Genomic DNA, 21,170 nt, shown 5'->3' on the forward strand with positions numbered 1-21,170 from the left:
ACAAATTTTCATGTTTTGATGGAATCCGATAGAGTGTGCTGAGATCTATATTCTCACTAAAACTTATATTTTACAAAAAATCCTAAGTCTCTTAAATTTGATGTCGAAATGTGCCTTTTTTTCTCAAAACAGCCCTAAGGTAACGGTTGATTCATTCCAAACTGGCCTAAGGATATATGCGCATGCGCAGTTGAACTCTTTTTGCTACATTTACGCTCCAAGCAGCCATAATATAATATTGTAACACGTCAGATTACAAATTAATGTCAGACAAAATATTAGAGAATTTGTATTTTATAAGTTCATGTGCATATCAGTAAACTATTTATTTATTGAAAATGATCCTACATCGTAGTATTATTATATAATATATTATTGCGCTGTACAAGTTACAATGTTTACCTTTTTATCATAATTTTATATTATTTTTATTCATTAATCATCCCAACAGACCTGTCCATGACCATATTCTATTACACAATCATTGTATACACAAAAGATACTCAACTTTACTTTATTGTGTCCCAAACTGTACTTAGTACAGACTTAGGGCCATTTTGAAAATAAAGTCAGTTTTTGAATGAATTTTTTTGAAGTTTTACTATACTTTTTAATGTTATTTATATATTATGTTTTCGAGTCTTTGAATTTTCTATGAAATTGCCAAACATTATAGTACCGAAAAATTAAGAGGTAAATTGCAAATCACATAAATATGATTATCTCACAATCAGATTTTTAGACTTAGGCCGGTTTGGAATGTCACTCTTCAATTACATTTAAAGAGGTCTTAGATTAGGCACTACACTAACGTAATTTTTTTGGGCTGATTTAATTAGGTAGCTTGTGGTATTCACTATTTATTAAGTTTCACGGGCACTTATTATTTATTAAGGGGTTTTATTTTCACGGCGAGGCAAAGCGCGGGCGAGATGTTAGGATTTGTAAAATCCATTGTCCGAGGTACGAGGGTGGGTCAATAATTCCTTAGAAAAAAGCATTAAAACAGTTTTTATTTTTGTATTTTTTTTTTATTTCTCAACATAATCTCCTTGGAGCTCAATACACTTGGTTAGACGTTTCTCAATTTTTTTTAAACCGTCAGAAAAATAAATTTTCGGAAGGTCCTCAAAATAAGTATTTGTCCGATCGATGACTTCTTCATTTGAAAAAAAACGTTGTCCACTTAGCCATTTTTTTAAGTTTGGGAAAAGGAAAAAGTCACTGGGGGCTAAATCTGGCGAATACGGTGGGTGGTCGACCAATTCGAACTTCAATTCTTCAATTTTAGCCATTGATCGTAAACATGTGTGAACACGGGCATTGTCCTGATGAAAGAGGATTTTTTTTCTGTTTAAATGAGGCCGTTTTTCTTCAATTTTGTTTTTTAGCTGGTCCAGTAAAGATGCATAATAATCCCCTGTTATTGTTTTTCCTTTTTCCAAATAGTCAACGAAAATAATTTCACGTGCATCCCAAAATACAGTAGCCATAACCTTACCAGCTGATTTTACGGTTTTCGCCTTCTTTGGACATGGTTTGCCTTCGCAATCCACTGCTTTGACTGTTCTTTCGTCTCGGGAGTATAGTGGTGTATCCATGTTTCATCTACAGTCACAAAGCGATGAAAAAATTAGGCAACAGGGCTTTAGAGGCCACCACCCTATTGCGTTTATTGTCGACTGTGAGCAAACGCGGCACCCATCTTGCAGAAATATTTTTCATGCCCAATTTGTCATGTAAAATAGAAATGACGCTACCTTTTGAGATCCCTGTAACCTCAATTATCTCACTCAACTTTAATCTTCGGTCACTTAACACCATTTCGTGGATTTTATTGATCATTTCTGGTGTAGTCACCTCTACAGGACGTCCTGAGCGTGGTTCATCCTTTGTTGATGTACGACCACGTTTAAATTCATTTAACCAGTTATAAATAGTTGCAAGTGAAGGAGCAGATATGCCGTGAACTAAATCCAACTCATTTTTTATTTCCTTTGCTGTTAACCCTTTTATATTAAAATGTTTAATAACAGCTCTAAACTCAATTTTCTCCATTTTTCATTTTTCCATTTTCCACAAGCAAATTTTTTTTTTAAATGTACGAGAAACACACAACAACCCGACCAATCTGATTGAAACTTCGCAGCATACTGAATCGGTAGTGCCGCTGCATGAAAACAAACCGCTTACAGTACTAGTCGCGCCACCTGTCGGCTTTTCTAAGGACTTATTGACCCACCCTCGTATCACCCCTGCCGGATGGCGGGCGAGAGATCTTTTGTTTATATCGACTTCATGGTTATTTTAGTACTGTCCTCTTATTTTATGGGCGAAACATGCGGGCGGTAGGCAAGGGGAGGATTTGGCTAACTAACGGGACTTTTACTTTGGATTTGTAAGTGGCCTCGGTATCAGCCGTATCAGGTATAATACCCTGCCCTCGAATGCGCGTCGTCTAGCTGACAAAATGCGTTTTGCGATAATAATATTATTTTACAATAATTATCGGGGGTATGTTTATGTTGTTTCTTTTTGAATTTGTGGTTAGATTACTGATTTGGAATTTGAAACGTTTTCGTGCTAGGGGTTTCGTTTGGTAATAGTACCTACCAGCGTTCATTACAATAAACAACTTCTTTTGTAGTTTATGAATGCCATGCTTGTTTCGGGGAAAAATTCTAATTGTGTATTTTTGTTTGAATTGCGACTGTTTATGGTATGTAACCGCTCATTTAAAAATACCTTTTCTCTGAAATAACGACTAATGCTTATAACAAGCAAATTCAGTCGATCCTCGTAATAACCAAGTTCGACTGTATATTCTTTTCTTTCTGTTCGATTCCGCGAACTTATTGAACCTCTAGTATATATGAACATACATAATTGAAAACCAATTTGACCGATAGCCACCATTGTAAGCATTGTTATGTGCCATTCAAATTACATAACTATAGTGAGTCAACCTTTTAGTAGCTTCGACTGTGGCTGGAAACAATATGTTCATTGTTCTATATGTTCAATCGTGTTTCATTTTTGGTTTGTTTCATCATACCAAGCAAGTCCTGACATGAGAAAATTACGCACTAATACAATAATATCTATACCTTTCATTTCTCACTCTTCAGTTGGTCTTCTAACCAGAAACACATTCTAATATTATTCAAACTTTATATTAGTATACGAGTAAAAGTGTTATGTGATTGTATGTTATAAAGTGGCAAATAAAGGACACTATTAATTTTAATTAATAATATCTTTTAATAACTCCAACCCATAACAGCATTTCACTTAAGAACTATAGGTTAAAATTGTTGTAATTAAGTAGCTGAATTGGAAAAGCACTCTGGCGTGAATCCAGCGGTTATAGGTTCAAGTCTTGTTGGGTGTCATAATATTTTTTCTAAAAAACATTTTTTCTAGTGGATATATTACATATATGCATGTGATGTTTTCAAATGTGTTAATATTAGCTCAATTTTGTGAGAGAGGAGATTCAGTTTTATTTTTATTAGTTTCATTCCATCAACCCACAGCCGGTCAGTTTGCTAACCACCGATTTAAAATAATCTTTATAATCCTTAAATATCCAATACCGAGGAATATTTTTCATCACCAGGTAACACTCCTCTCATGCAGTGCGTGTTGTCTTCGAAGTCAGAGTTGATGATGATGATGCTTCAAGAGTTGGATTTGGAGAATGCCGAGATGGTGGTGAATGTGAGGAATCCCAACAATGGAATGACCGCTTTGTATTTGACCACTCAATGTGATACAGGTGAGATGTAACTCTTCACTAACTTATAGAAACTTAAAGCCGTGTACGAACAGAAAGTTTCACAAAGACAGCCTCACAAAATATTTAATTCAAGCTAAAGTACATGGCTTCGCTCTGGTGTATTTTGTGGTTTTATATAAATATTTGAGAGGCGTGTGCTTTTTTTCATTAGGTATTTAAATTTTTTTTTTTTTTTATTCTGAAATATCATGAATCAGGAATATATTTTGAGATATCGAATTGAAGTATTTAAAGTCAATTATCTCGAAAAGTAAATAAACAATGCGCATCTTTTTTGCATTTCTATCTGAAAACTAACCACGGGGAATCTATTGGTCAAAGTTTCTGATTTATTGATAGCATTATTAGGTTAGATTAGAGAAGTGTTAACCGGTGATTTCTAATTTGTTAATGTTGAAATTTCCATATTTGTATGCCAAGTGACATATACGAAGTTGCTCAACCGTCTTAAAATGAAAGCAATCCGCCTTGTCAAGCAGTCATGTGTGTGTGTGTACTGTTCTCTAACATTTTCATATTTGCCATGGTTTCAATGGTGCTCTTGGTAGCGTGCTCGATTATCAGCCGAAAGGTTGGTGGTTTGAGACCGGCTGTGAAGATATTGATGAAAATCTCCATGGCTAGATCACATGGAATCTAAAAGTGAGATTAAAAATAAACCTCTGACCTCTAAGTTTCATACAAATTTTAAAATGAAAGTATTTATAATTTTTTGCATACAAAACTTCCACTTACGTCATACTGGAACTTGTTTTAGTGATTTTTATAGGGAAATAACAGAAAGTTTCATCTGAAGAAAATTCTAACATTTTAGGCTGTGAAGGTGTTTTATTACACATCAGCCGGATTCAATCTACCGGCGAAATTGCTGTATGCGCATAAAAATAAGTTTCACTTCAAAAGTTAACATTACCATTGATTTTGAAATTTCAGATACTTGCGGCATACCACGGCTGTTGACGGAGACCAAGAAATGTATTAAGCTGCTGTGTGATAATAATGTGAACTGGGCGATCCCCTGCTTCAAGGGCCTCACCCCATTTCAGGCCGCCCAAGAACTTGGTAACACCGAATTTATATTATCTTCGCAGGTCTTCAGAGACACAAGTGGAGAAAAGAGATTGATGAAGAGATTAAATAAAAAAAATGATGACGAGGCCCACAAGAGAATTCTACCTAAAAAGAAAAAATCCACCTCTTCATGTGGTAATAAAACTCACACCGATCATAGTTCATTTACTAAAGATGATTGGATTGAGGGGACGTTTAACCGAAAACCCATACCCAAAACGAGTTCAGTTGGGAAAGAATGTATTGTTAAAACGGAACCGCTGAGTCTGAGTGAAACAACCGAGGCGGAACACAGTGAAGTATTGGAGACTCCCATTATTTCTATTGCTAAGCAGTCGTGTACAATTCCGCCTGTGGATTTGAGTAAATTACAAGGAAGGCGTCATATGCCAAAGATCTTATTAAAGAAAGGATTAGGCAGTTTGAAGAGAATTCAAGTCGTCGACCGCAGCCAAATGATAAATGTCAACGCCAAAGATAATACAAAAATTGAAGAAACGAAGAATGATGCTGTTCATTTTGTCACACCCACTGTTCCATTATCTTCCATTGATAGGACTGAATTGAATGGCAGCTACAGACTAATTACTTCCATCGATAAAAATAAATCTGTCAGCTTAGTGTCCACTCATACAGTCAAGTCCCCTGTTGTGTCTGATAATTTCACAGACGCGAAGCCGTTACATTTGAAAGGCTTTAAGGTTATGAAGCCTGTCGCGGCTGAGTTTCTTCTGAATTCTTCGGCGAACATATCACTTCTGAAAGATGCAAATTGTAATGTGAAATCTCAGATGAGTTGCCCACAAATTCAGGAAGACTATGAGTGTCTCTTGAATAGCTTGTGTAAGCCTATAGCTATTCAGACTGACAAAGCAAACACAGGTCGCAATTGTCCTGTGAAATTAGAAGTAAACCAGCCCAGTAAATTGGTCAAGATTGATGTTGCTCAATTTAATCAGATGACGGTCAGGAAACCAAAATTAGCTAATATTACAACAGACATTATCGAGACAGATGAGAGTCGAAAATTAAATGGAAACAGTAAATTGGTAAAAGCTGATCTCACCCAAATTAATCAGCCCCCCCCCGGTGGGAAGATGTCAAAGCCGCAGCGAAACAGTATTATTCTCATGGGTCCCGGTCCCGTCTGCACTAAAGCGTCCACAGTGACCGGTGGAGATAATAATTTTGCAGTGTCAAAGAAACTGACTGAAAAATGTCGCAAAGTAAAGCCAGTTGAACAGATGGGCGAAGTTGCCAGAACGAGGAAAGTGGAAATGGCTGTGAATGGAAATAGTCACGATGGGATGAAAGACGGCACCACACACCAGGAAAAATCGACAGCAACATCCAAACCCGTCAATGGTAATGAAGAAATCTCCACGGCTAAGAGTAAAGGTAATGATATTTCTATACATAGTGATTTGTCTGTAACTAATATACGTCGCATTGGTCATTTCAATGGAAAACACAATCAAAAAGAAATTGGCAAAGTAGGTTGTAATTGTAAAACACTTGTAGGTGCTTGTAATTGTAATTATAATTGTGAAACAGTTAATCAAAATAGAACAGACAATATATTTGATAACAATGTTGGATTTTCTGAAAGTCAAATTTCTGAAAATGTCACAAATGTCACGTCAATCATTAATATTGACAAATCTACAAAGGATGCTCTTTTAACGTCACAAAATGTTTCTTCGGTTATTGATTGTAATTTGAGCAAAATAATACCAAATGAACACTTCAGTAGTAGTCCAACAGAGAGGGTTCATAAGAAATTAAATGATTCTTCTAAAATCATTATTCACGAAGATATTTTAATATCAGACAGTGACATCTCAATGTTAAATAATCCCAATAGAAACTGCAATGAAGCTAGAATTCCAATCTTGACCAATACTACTCCTGTGAGTGATCTGAGGAGGAAATCATCGGTTAATACAGCTCCATTTAAAGAAGTCACTGCACAATCTAATAAGACGGTATCTGCTGTAAGTTTAAATGATAATGTAGCACACTGTACTTTAAATTCTGATGGTATGGTCAATAGGAAGTCATCTCTTTCGAATAATGATGCAGAAGATAGCATTCGGACTTGGCAGATTGAAAAACCTGAGTTAAACGTAGGTGCTCCAATCGTTACATGTGATTCGGATAAAAGTGTCGCATTAGTTCAAGCCAAAGAGCAAAATTTTGATTCAAAGATTAAGATTTTGCAGAAAGATTCTGTAAGAAGACAGAAAGAAGTATGTAATCAGACAAATGCAGACATTGGGAATAAAATAAAAAAATTAAAACAGTCGACTGTTGTCAGTGGTGACATTGTAGTAGAAAATAATCCGATTAGTGATCTAATAGAAAAAAAATGTGCTGCAAAATCGGAAAGCCAAAAGAAGTCAATCCAAGAAATCTATAAAGTTTTTACACAATCTAGTCATCGTGAAATTTATTTTAGAAAATGTTTACTTCCTATTGATGCCGTCAAGTCTTCACGTAAGGGCTCAGAATACTGCAATAGTACAATTAAATACAGTACAAGTACAAATGAATCTAAGGATATTGCACAAGCTAAATGCAACAATGGTGCAAATGAATCCATGGACATGATACAAGACAGTTGCAATAGTACGAATGAATCTAAGGACATTGCACAAGCCAAATGTAACAATGGTACAAATGAATCCATAGACATGATACAAGACAGTTGCAATAGTATGAATGAATCTAAGGACATTGCACAAGCTAAATGCAATAATGGTGCAAATAAATCCATGGGCATAATACAAGATAGTTGCAATAGTATGAATGAATCTAAGGATATTGCACGAGCCAAATGCAACAATGGTGCAAATGAATCCATGGACATGATACAGGACAGTTGTATTGGAACAAATGAATATAAGGACACTGCACAAACTAAATGCAATAATGGTGCAAATAAATCCATGGGCATAATACAAGATAGTTGCAATAGTATGAATGAATCTAAGGATATTGCACGAGCCAAATGCAACAATGGTGCAAATGAATCCATGGACATGATACAGGACAGTTGTATTGGAACAAATGAATATAAGGACACTGCACAAACTAAATGCAATAATGGTGGAAATAAATCCATGGACATAATACAAGACAGTTGCAATAGTACGAATGAATCTAAATACAATGCACAAACCGAATGCAACAATGGTGCAAATGAATCTATGTACATAATAGAGGATTGCAATAATAAAAATGAAACTAAGGACATTGCACAAGCTAAATGCAACAATGGTGCAAATGAATCAATGGAAATAATACAAGGCAGTTGCAATAGTACAAATGAATCTATGGACATAATACAAGGCAGTTGCAATAGTAAAAATGAATCTATGGACATAATACAAGACAGTTGTAATAGTACAAATGAATCTAAGGACATTATACAAGACAGTTGCAATAGTAAAAATGAACCTGAGGACATTATAAAAGATAGCGGTGAGGTTGAAGAGAATGATTTAAAAATTCAATCTGAAATTGAAAATGATTCCGAATCAAAAAGAAACAGCCTAGTGATTAATCTTATTGAAGATGATTTTATTTTTGCAACTCCTAACACTGTAGGTGTTCCTGACTTAAAATGTCCCAATGAAGGTCAGACTGATCTGTGTGAGTCGTTAGATTTACTATGTGAAAGTAATGGTGTAATTGATGCGGAAAAATTGCAGCCATCGGTCAACACTTCAAACCTTTCTGGAAGTCATCGCAGTTTATTCAAGCGAAAGAAAAGTCGGAAAATAGGCAAAGGAATTCCGGCTGAGTTTCCATTGGGGTTTTTAAAAAAAAGAGAGATTATGAAAGGCAAAGAGCCTAAAAAACCGCCTGCGGTAACCGTATTGGATAATCTATTTCGTAAAATGGCATTCAAAACAAATACTGCAAATTCAATTGATCGTGAAGAGAAGGTCCAATCTCTCACAAAGAGAAAACCTAAATTGGACACAAAAATGGAGCACTTATCTAAGCAGTTGGAAATTGATATGTGTGAGTCGGGAAAGTTTAATGCATCCGTTGGAGCATCTGCGGTAGCTAGGTCGCAGAGAACATGTAAAGGAGTGATTTTAGGGATTGAAATGGTTAACAAAACAACCCCGACATTAAAACCCAGTGGAAAATCCAAAACAAAATCTAGTCAATATCCATTGTCGTCCAGTTTTGAATGTCAGCCGATTGTTTTGATTCAATCGATAGATAATGTAGGTTTTGATGTATCAAAAACAAACAAAACAAAGGTCACTCAAAAAATATCTAAAAGTGCCGTTAGAAATACTGACTTGTGGGGTATAATGTTCGGAGGAGACAGTGAAGACTGTGAGGTATCATTTGCAGGCCAGTAAAGGACTTTGGTCTCATAAACAATCTAGAAATATGAAATATGGGTTCCATGACAAAACAGAACATGACAAAATAGAATGGTGACAAAACAGAACATGACAAAACAGAACAGCCAAGGGAAAAATAAAACATTCATTTTTGTGGAATCTATTTATTACATAATTAAATACTTATGAAACTTAAGTTAATAAACGAAATATATATAAATATTTAATAAGTATTTAAAATTCTTTCAATTTTTAAGTGAAATCATCAACTGTTTTTAGTTACCTATATATATTTTTTTACAAAACCGTTATATACTCTATATATTTAAAAAAAAATACATTATTTTCAAAATGTATAAATAAAAAAAAAATAAAAAAAAATGTATATATACCTAATCAACAGTTGATGATTTCACTTAAAAATTGAAAAATTTTAAAATATTAAATATTTATATATATTTTGTTTATAATCTTAAGTTTTATAAGTATTTAATTATTAAATAGATTCCACAAAAATGAATGTTTTATTTTTCCCCTGGCTGTTCTGTTTTGTCACCGTTCTGTTTTGTCATGTTCTGTTTTGTCACCGTTCTGTTTTGTCACATTCTGTTTTGTCACTGTTCTGTTTTGCCATGTTCTGTTTTGTCATGTTCTGTTTTGTCATGTTCTGTTTTGGCTGGTTACCGAAATATGGCACACTCATAGAGATTCTTTTGAGGATCAAGAATATACTGTGCAAGAGTTCTCAACCATATACTTACACAATTTATAATCCATCAATATTCTTTTAGGGCTAAGACACACATTGCAAACTACCGCGTTGACACAGATACTAGGTCGGTTTCATCTACCTTATGTGAATTGCATTGTCTATCCACGCCCTATTGACATAGACAATGCAATGCACATCTGGTGTGGTGCGAATACAGCAGTTTACAGTGCTGTGTATCTTAGCCCTCAGTCAGGCCCAGAGCATAGATCGATTGAAAGTGGGGCAGTTTTTATTATGCCAATAGCACTGACTGACAGAGAAGTACAGTGACACCCCGTTAACGGCCCACATGCGCTACGTAGGTCAAAATGGAGATTTCATTAAGCCTTATTATCCTTTATATTCATTTTAAACATTTAATGACTGCATAAAGTATTTTTATTACATAAAATAGTAGTCTTTTAAACCTGTCGATCTAATGTTTTAGAATATAGGTAGTATTTTTTTTAAATACGCCCTTTCTTTTGCTGGAATGAAATGCCAATAGAAATGGTGTATTTCAAAAAAATACTACCTTATTCTTAGGTCAATAATTATTATAAAACAATCATTATTTGCAGGATGTTTTATCACATTTAAATGGTCAAAAACATAGCTTATAATCAGTATCTTTGGAATTATCTTCAAATGTGTTAATAGTGCCTATTTTTTGAATAATAAAATGCCTAATTCTTGTCAAATTTGGGATCACAGAGATTATAAATATAATTTTTTATCGTAAATATTTCACTATATAATGTTAACAACAACTTTACTAATGGTTTTATAAATGCGTTTAAAAATGAATAAATCCAAAAAATCTTAATACCACTGCACATGGATGTACTGAAATATGACTATATTCTAAAACATTAGATCCAGAGGTTTAAAAGACTACTATTTTATGTAATAAAAATACTTTATGCAGTCATTAAATGTATAAAATGAATATAAAGGATAATAAGGCTTCAAAATTATATAAATAGATTATCTACAACGTTTAAGGAATATCCAGGCTTATGCTCTGAAAATACCATAAAAACTCCATTTTGACCTACATGGTGCATGTGTGCCCTTAATATGAACACAGTTGATTAGAAATTAGCTGTAAATCGTAAATTTGCTAAAATTCATATATCATTTTTTTTTTCAAAAACTTTTTTCTCGAGGCAATATATTTCTCAACATTGTTTTCAAATTATGTATGTTCAATAAAATAATGTAATATTCTTAAATCTTGTGTATTATTCGTCGAATAAAAAAAAATAGTTTATTAAATGAATATTATTGTAATGAAACCAAAATATTTATATTGTAGGGCAAATGTTGCCATAATTGCCTATGACGGTACAGTTCATGTCAATTTTATTGTACGTAGATCAGCGGCCAAATACACTAAATCATCATTATCTATAATATTTAGATAAATGATCACAAAAATCGTGGATGTCATACAAACCTACACAATTCTAAAATGTCAACACATCTGCCAGAGGCGATAGGAACTATTGTTTATAATTGTGCCAAAGTACAAAATATTATTATTTCTGTGGTTACCAATACATAAAACGTTGCAGATTCTCCATTAGGTGTTAAAGTTCTCTTTCTCTCTTTGGTTAATTCTTATTACGGTATTGTTTATTTAATTTTTACCTTATCGAACTGATTAAATTTTATCTTATTTTAAAAATTCTGAAGGGCTAATGAACTTCTACCTTATTAATTATTTAACTTGTTGTTTAACGTTTAATGTAATTAATTTAAATTTAATTGTATATAGGAATCGATTAAATTATCTGACCAAGAAAGAAAGTTGGCCAGTGAAACTTTTACTGAAATTTAGTTAAGTGAAACCATTGTCATAAAATTATGTATTGTCACAAATTTTATTACTGTTATGAGAAAAACTATTTATAAATATTATTTCCTTCTCATTTTCATTGCATAGCTCTTTTTCTATCTCCACCACATGGTATTGACATTAATTATTATGTACTTATAATATTACATAAACTCAAATGTAAATTTTGATACTCATACTTGATGAATGTGTTGTAAAACAATTTTTATATGACGTGAAAATAACAAAGTCATTTTATAAATTATCATGAATTTTCACCAAGCAAACGCAATCTCTTAAAAAGAATAAATTGTGTATCACTTTGTTTCACTACAAGTAACATTTCCGTGTATGGTGTGAATATGTTGATAAGTCTAAAAACACCAATTCTCAGGGCAGCTATTTGTGTAGTAAAATTTAAAAACATCCAGAAACTTACAGTTGAACTTGGTTATTACGATCTCGGACATAGCAAGACCTCGGATGTAATGAGGAAACATTCGTTGACATTTTGGTTTATGATTTTCTCCATACATTTATTCACTGTTATAACGAGCAACTTATCGGATATGCCGAGCTAAAATACTGTTAATGTGTCGATCGTTTAAAAACATTTCGACCCTAAGCAATAAAATCTGACCGGACAGGATGCCGCCGGGATCGCATTACGTTTATGACACTAATTAAGTGTCTTAAGTACCTACCTAATTGGTGTTTTTGCCGACAATATTGAAAAAGTATCCACGCATATGGTTGAAATAAGTAAAAAATTCAAGGTTTGTGAAGTCCGTAGGTACCTACCGGCGTTCATTACAATAGACAACTTCTTTTGTAGTTTATGAAGGCCATGCTTGTTTCGGGGTTTTTACGATGGTTTTCAGATTTTTTATTTTTGACTTTTTGTTGTGACCGCTCATTTAAAAATATCTATTCTCTGATATAATGAGTACCGCTTATAATGAGCAAATTCAGTCAGTCCCATCTTCCTCGTAATAACCAAGTTCGACTGTATATTATGTAATCTGATTTACCACAGGAACCCAAACATTCAAATAGCTGCCCTAAGAATTGATCTTTTTAGATCAACATATTCACGCCGTACATGGATTTAATAATTCTGAATGTATAATTCGAGGCTATAGTCAATTGTACCAGTGGGAAAATAACCTGGAGCTAAAATATAATTTGTTTTTTTTTGTCTGAAATGGTCAATTTTCCGTGAACCCTATAAGACTGTGTTAGTTTCCAGATCTGCCACTTTAATGTGCAATTATAATAATGACTCGTACGGACAAACTATTAGTGGCAGAGCGCACAGTGCAATGGATCCAGACGACACTTGCTTTGCGCACTACGCTGTCAGCAAAGCAAGTGTTTTTTATACCTCTCGCAGTGTGCTTTGGCCCTTAAAGTTATTTAGATTTGTGATGATTTGTGTCAGTGTGGATTGACATATTATACTTGTTTTTACCTATCCACTTGTATTATTTGTAGTAATGTTTTAAGTCAATGTTATACATTTACGAAACCTCCAGTATTTTTTGCTTTTAAATACTGATTAGGCTAAACTCACACGGACCACACCATAATCACACTACATCGTAAAACTGTGATTAACTTGTGGGCGGTCATGAATTTATGTGGAAACACATGTCGCTACTCACTGTTCACCGACTAAAGTCACTTTGGATGACCATCGTGATGATCGAGCACAACTCACATGACCGACAAGTCAACCACTCTACACTGATGCAACATCCTGTCATAAAATTGCTATAGGTATTAATTATTTTACTTACCTTATAGTGATTGCGGGACGTTCCACAGTTAATATATATTTTTTTTATAGCTGTGTTATTTCATTGTCCGTTGACTCACTTGATGAATAATCAAATATTTTTTTACTGATTCTAAAATAATTATGAAGTTTGACATCATACATTTTCAATGAATATTTAACTCTTTTACTCCCAGCTGATTTAGCCTAGCATATGCGAAAACTCCCAAGCGTTTTTTGACAAAAAATCGTCGATTTAGTTTTTTTTAAATAACTAATTCTACACATGTTTTAAAAATTTGAAACTTTTTTTGTGTGTTCTCAATGGTGTATAAAGCAATAATAAGTAATAATATTGATAGTTTACATCAATAAAACAAAAGAAAAAAATAATGTATCAATATTTATTTAGAAATGAACGGATAAAACTATGTTTGAACAACAAAACAAGTGTGACAACATTTTTTTATTTATAATTGACATATCAAATTTTATAATATAATCTATCCTTATGTAGTAACAGAAAAAAAAATAAACATATTATTATTTCTCTATGAAATAGAATTTTTATAAAGTAATCAAAAAAAAAACGTATAGTGTCAAGGTATTCAAGAATATTATTCAATTCACGAAATCACCGAGAATTCGATACAGTATCGAGGACTAACTGATAAGGGAATGAAGTAATTTCAAAAAATAAGTCTCAAAGCACTAAATCATTTATAATCATATTTATATTTGTGAATTTTTTCACCATCTTACCGAAAGTACAGTAGCATCCATTGTTAGTTCAAAAATTACAAAACTCATTTTGTAATCTGATATATGAATCATAAAACAACTAAAAGAAATATCAGAATTTAAAATGTGTCATAAAAATAATGTTTTATTATTTTTATGACCCTCTTTGGTCTCGAGTTCGACAGCAAGAGCAATTATGACTTGTGAGTTATTAGGGTATGCCAAATTATAAACAAGTGCGGCACTAAAATAAATATTAGTCATGCCCAACACAGAGTGAATATAATGCTGTGTCTACATGAGACGAAATATGACGGTAAAAAATTTGGAATAAATCGTAAATTTGGTTCCAAACTTTCGGCCGATGGATCGGCCCAGATGGAGTTTTCGCATAGGTATGGTGGGCCGAAATATCGGCCCCGTGGGAGTAAAAGGGTTAAGCAAGTGAAACTGGCTCTCATTTTTGTTTTCTATAATACAATAAAACCCTGTTAATACTAACATGGTTAATTCGAAATATGCTGTAAATCTAAATTTTTACTAAAATTGATAAAATCTATTTAAGTGATATCCACTATTTTCCTATTTTCGATGAATGAACCATAATCATCACTACTGATATTAATGAATGAAATTATATCAGAAACGGAAACAATGTTACAAAGTTGCAAGTTTTTTTTATATAAATGTTATTGTATTTTTGTCATATATAATTCGTATGTTTTTCGATTTTGAATTAACTGGGTTTTATTGCAGTATGAACATGAACTCAAAATTCTGATCCGACGACTTCACTTTCTTCAACGTAATTAAAGCCATAGCAGCATTTCTTTAAAATCTATTTTGGTACTGAGGTCGTGGTGCGGTTCTCTGTGGTCGATATGGACAAGGCGGACGGATAAAACGTGGTTCCACCGACAGCACAACCGCATATCAATTGTAATATTATAATCACAAACATGTGGTACGTGTGAGCATAGCCTTATTCTTTTGAACTCAACAAACCTTGGGGCAGCCCTTTTTTATTAATGATAATCTAGTACATAATAATTTTCAAATCATAAATTTATGACTGATCTAAAAATGAATGCAAAGATTTCATATTCGTTTACGTTTCAGGGAGCCCCTAGGATTGTGAGGATAAAAAATAATCATCATTTAGACAATTTCCTGTGACTGCAAATTCTAAGCTTGCCGCTGAGAGAATATTCGTGTTCATAAATGCTACGTAAAAGTTTTAGGATGCAGCTACATCACCGCATCATATTGATGTTATAATATTATAGTGATCAGTCAATTTGCATTATTGTAAAATAGTTTCATTGAATATTATTATTGAAGACCAGTCTTATGTACAATGAATCTGTATATTATATATTTAATACAAATACAGTTTTAAATTTAAGTTTCTCTCAATGATATATAATAATATGTATACTTATTAAGTATAATAATATGTTATTCTAGGTGTCTTGAATAATATTATGTTAATTGTATTGTTGTAACATGTGTAAAATATTAAGTTAATTTTTCTTTTATATCAGTTATGTAATATATACATAAAAAAAAATCATTCGCTTTACAATACTGCCTCCATCAAAAATTTACTCCATCCTGGTCTCCGGTTTGCTTTGACCGAGCATTCTTAAATTTCCTGTGGCGCAGTCCAGCCATCTCAATTTTGGTCATCCAGATCTTCCCACTGGTATTCTATGCACGTGGCCGATTCAGCGCAGTCTGCATTTTCATATGCCACATGATCTTTTCGCCCCCATAAAGTGTGTACAGCTCCTCATTATACTTTGACCTCCAAATGTCACTTTATTGAACGGCTCTAAAGATTCTTCTCAAAATTCTCCTTTCAAAGATATTCATATTTCTCTCATCCTGTTTGCTGTCTGCTCAGCATTCTCATCCATATGTGTGTCATACGTGTGGCACAGGAGAGTTTTATATAAGGTTGTATGGTCTTCCTTGAGAGTGCCATATTCTTTAGAAGTCTTTCGAGACCAAAATAGCACCTGTTGGCATGATTGATCTGGCGACTTATTTCGCCGTTTACGATATTAGTTTGTGACAAGAGACCGACCCACCCTAGATAAACAGATGAATGAAACGGAAATAAATGCCCGTTTTAGGGTTTCTGGGGACCAGACAATGACATCAATATCATCGGCATATGCCAATAGTTAAATTGACCTATGGAATGTTATGTAACTGTATGTATGTAGAGTCTGTCTTCTATAAGCTGGCATGCGGTCCCCCCCCCCCCCCCTTCAGCATCCACCTCGTTCCCTCCCATTGAAAATTTGCAGCAACAGTTGAACGCGAAGGCACAATGCTTTCCGTGTGACGTGTACGCCAGCTTACAGAATACAGACTCTAGTTTTTAAGGAATTTAGCATGAATGAATATTATATGAATGTTGTGTTACTAATTATACCATCTTTTTTCCCAGGACATGTCCTTTTTTTGAGGCGTTAGATTTTTTAGATAAATTTGTTAATATTTTCTGAAAATTATTGAGTTCGTAAAATTTTCCATTTTGAATGTTATAAAAATGATTTGATTTTTGCTGTTTAAATTTACCGGTGAATTGAGACCACCAGACAGCGGTCAGTTCCTGTCTCTGGACTGTTTCATATCTACATACTCAGGGGTTGTCCATATATGACATGACGAAGAAGATGGAGGAGTAGATAGAAAATGTAACATCATAAACCATCAAAATATGTATATATTGAAAATGATCATTTGCAACAAATTTGTTATATAAGAAGTAGGGGGGTGTCGTAATTTTTTTTTACACAATTTAAGATGGTGGTTTAAGGGGAAGTATATAAAGAAATATAAAAAAAATATTTAGACTGGAGCGTAACAATTATATTATTATATAGATGAATGGTACAGATCTGCATCTGAAGCTAGGTACGAATCCTGCGTCTGGCAAAATTTGCATGTTACTTTGTGTGTGATCCAGAGCAAGGACTCGATGGGTTGGGTGAATGGCTATAACCATTATCCTATTATTCCCATTAGTATTTTATTATTTCGTAATAATGGCGTTGCATTGTTGTTTTTGTATTATAATGCAATTGAAATCGATCGAACTATTTTATTATACTGTAAGTAGCATAAGTTATATTACGGGAGGAAAGGAAAGTTAATTACACAAAATAAGATGTCAAAATTTTCAAAATACGTGGTATATGTAACTGCCATCTGTAAATACAGTTGAACTCGGTTATAACGATCACGAATATAGCGAGATCTCGGATGTAATGAGACATTCGTTAACATTTTATTTTATGATTTTCTCCATACATTTATACACTGTTCGAGCAACTTATCGGATATACCGAGCTAAAGTATGGTGAAAAATTTTCTTAAAACTTGATGTGTTGATCATTTAAAAACATTTCGACCATAAGCAATAAAATCACCGGACAGGATGCCGCCGTGATCGCATTACGTTTATGACACTAGTTAAGTGTCTAAGTACCTACCTTATGTGTGGTTTTGCCGACAATATTGAAAAAGTATCCACGCATATGGTTGAAATAAGTAAAAAATTCAAGGTCTGTGAAGTCAGTAGGTACCTACCAGAGTTCATTACAATAAACAACTTCTTTTGTAGTTTATGAATGCTATGCTTGTTTCGGGGATTTTAACGATAGTTTTCACAGATTTTTTATTTTCGACTTTTTGTGTTGTGACCGTTCATTTAAAAATATCTGTTCTCTGATGTAACGAGTAACGCTTATAACGAGCAAATTCAGTCGGTCCCATCTTCCTCGTAATAACCAAGTTCGACTGTATATTGAAATAATAATAGATATAAATACTATGTCAAATTGTATAACTATGTTAATCTAAAGAATATTAAATTGTATTTAAAAAAAAACTCTTTCGTGGGTCATAGGTAGGATGGTAATATTATTTTCATATAATTAGTGTGATCATATTATGTACTGTTTATTCTTTGCAAAATATCTTATTTTGTGTTGATTTTCGATTGCATTCATTTTTCTGCCGATTTATTATAACGTCAATTTATTATTATAATTATATATATTACTATGCTTTTTTTTTTATTAATTTTCATAGATTCCTGATAATCTGTTCCGATGTAATCATCAGTTTTAAGTATGTATTTTCTTGGATTCACCCAATATTAAGGCAATAATAATCTATAATAAGCCACGGATGCAACTGCACGAATGTAAGGATTTAGGCATTCGTTTTATCATAATTATATAATCATTCCTGTGGGTCTATTCTATACACAAGGCGGTTATCGACAGTTGTTTATCATATTTATATATTGAGGTATTACAACTGTTACAATAAGTTAGCCGTCTAAACTATTAAAACTGTCGTAAGTCAACATGGCCAAGAGAGGGGCTGTTAAAACAGCAGTTTTTGACAGTTTAGACAGTCAACTTATTGTAACAATTAACCGCCTCAATATGATAGACTATCGTCGATAGCCGCCTTGTGTATAGAATAGACACACTGGCGTATTAAAATCTAAACCAATGTCACCTTTTTTATCATCACTTTATTACTGATACAACTATTGATTGTAATGATTTCTTTTTCGAGTGGGCGTAGAGTTTTTTTTAGTGATATTTAAAAAAAACTTATTATGAATTTTTAAATGAAACAATGAAAAAATTGGCACTTTGGCAGACTTGCTCCGCCAACGAGAACATATTGTAGTCAATATATTTCAATTACATAATGTCTTTTATTTATAATTGAATCAAAACATAATAGTATTATTTATATAAAGTGAGAATAAATAACACAATTGGGGTTTTTATTTCTGCAATATTTTGTTTCCCATGGCTTTTGAACATTTGGCTTTTTTCCATCCACAGAAATATATCGTAAGATTCATATTTTGTTTTATTCAATAAACGTTTTCTTGACGATAGAGTGTCACAATCAAAAGACAACCTCCACCCCTGCCTGTGGCCTGTATAATAAAGATGGTCTGTTGAATTGTGATTTGAAATCAGAATTTCATATTGAATTAAAATTTATTATGTTTCAAAAATCTGAGCGTTTTTTTTTTTTTTAATAAATATATTCGATATTTAAAAATTGATTTTTAATAACATAATAATTATTAACAAAAACTAATTATGCGTGTTCAGTGTTACCGTGTTTACCGAAAATGTGAGACAATTAAGACTTTTCTATCATGTTACCAAGTATAAGGGAGATGTAAAATAATATTGCTTTTATTTTAAAACACAGTTAAATAATGATTATTGTCATTGTTGTTACTAAGCCCTTTGGATGCTACGCAGCGATATATCATTGTTTTTGATAATGGCCGGGAATACTAACGCCGATCGATCGTCGTTTTGATTTTGATGCCTGAAATATTAAGTTAATTTGGGAACGTACTACTGCACCAGTGGTGTGCAACATTTTTTTAATCTATTTAGTTTTATTGTTGTGTAATATAACCCGATTGATATATCGTCACTGTTCTGGCAGAAGACACTAATTCGAAAAAATGACATATTGAGTTAGTACCAAAATATTCCTTATTTCAAACTTTACCGTCTGGAAACCTTCTTAATAAATAAACAGTCTTGAGTTTTATCGGCTTATCGGATATCTGAAAATCCTTCAGAAAATGCTTCCTTTGATTTCAGGAGTTAAAATAAACGAAAAATAAATTATAATACAAATGAGGAATTATTTTCACAGGGGAGCACGTGTTAGCTAACGCAATCAAATGCAATTAAAATAATATTTTGATGTAACTGATTGTTTTCAATGGTAAAAATAAAAAACTCCATGCGCTTATCGTGTATTTCACTCGCTCGCGCGATCGCCTGTATGATAGAGCGAGAAAAAGATATGTCAATTACTTTTAACAGTGCATGCAGCGCAGGATATCTAATTGTCTCATTATCCATTCAAAACAATAAATTAATTACGAAATATTCCAATTTCGCAGAATCAATTATATCGGTAAGGTGTCTAAAAATAATACAATATTTTCATTTATTGACAATAATTGGTATCAATCCTCGACTGGATTTTGAAAAATATAGCATCCAAAGGGTTTTCAAGGTAAACACAGAAATCTTGTACACACTTATCCCCTTAATCAATAAATCGAGCCAGAAACATGAATCTGAACTCTAGTCTATAGTGTATAGCGCCACCGACAGGGAGAGCATGAATTTTACTAGGTAGGCTAAATTATTACACTTGAAATATTAATTTTCATATTATATTTTATTTTATTTTGGACTAGAATGTGTGTTTAGTGACGAATAAGTGAAGAATGTTAGGTTCCGGCAATAAATGACGGTTTTATAATACATTCTTTGATGAATATTGGCATAATATATTATATTATTTGGATATCAAATAATAAGAATCGTGTTATAATTTGGTTCTTATGCATGTGACTGGAAAATTTACATTTTTCATGTATTACTCACACTCTCGGGTAGAGAAATAATTGTTATATCATAATATTTTGTATTTTGATAGTTTCTATCTAATTTTAATAAAAATTGTGTCTTTAAATTTGAGTCGAAACATATGAAAGTGATACAAAAAAGAAACGTCTTGTCTACTAATTTTTATATAAACTATTTAGACATGGCAGTTTGTCGAGCTCATGTAAAAAAAAATGACGCTTGTCACAAACTGGAGTTTGCATACAAGACTTCATATGGAAGATGAAGAGTTTCTTGAACATCTTATTAAAGTGTTAAAGTATAATGCTGTTTTTCTTTACATCCCTTACATCAATCAGCTTGATTATCCCGATGAAATATATAATGTTG

General features: G+C 32.9%; 1 protein-coding gene across 1 annotated transcript in view; it reads left to right on the forward strand.

Moving 5' to 3' along the window:
- LOC147065088 (uncharacterized) overlaps positions 1–15,619 on the forward strand; it is a 38,208-nt gene extending 22,589 nt beyond the window's left edge. The window contains exons 6-8 of the mRNA XM_085956267.1: positions 3,620–3,778; positions 4,733–6,268; positions 15,466–15,619. Coding sequence (XP_085812393.1) covers positions 3,620–3,778; positions 4,733–6,268; positions 15,466–15,476 — 1,706 coding nt within the window. The 3' untranslated portion in view covers positions 15,477–15,619. The remainder of the gene's footprint in view (positions 1–3,619; positions 3,779–4,732; positions 6,269–15,465) is intronic.
- Positions 15,620–21,170: the final 5,551 nt, after the last annotated feature.

The sequence above is a fragment of the Rhyacophila brunnea genome, unplaced genomic scaffold (assembly GCF_057557595.1).
Source record: "Rhyacophila brunnea isolate RB1 unplaced genomic scaffold, BYU_Rbru_1.0 scaffold_6, whole genome shotgun sequence".
NCBI classification, from domain to species: domain Eukaryota; kingdom Metazoa; phylum Arthropoda; class Insecta; order Trichoptera; family Rhyacophilidae; genus Rhyacophila; species Rhyacophila brunnea.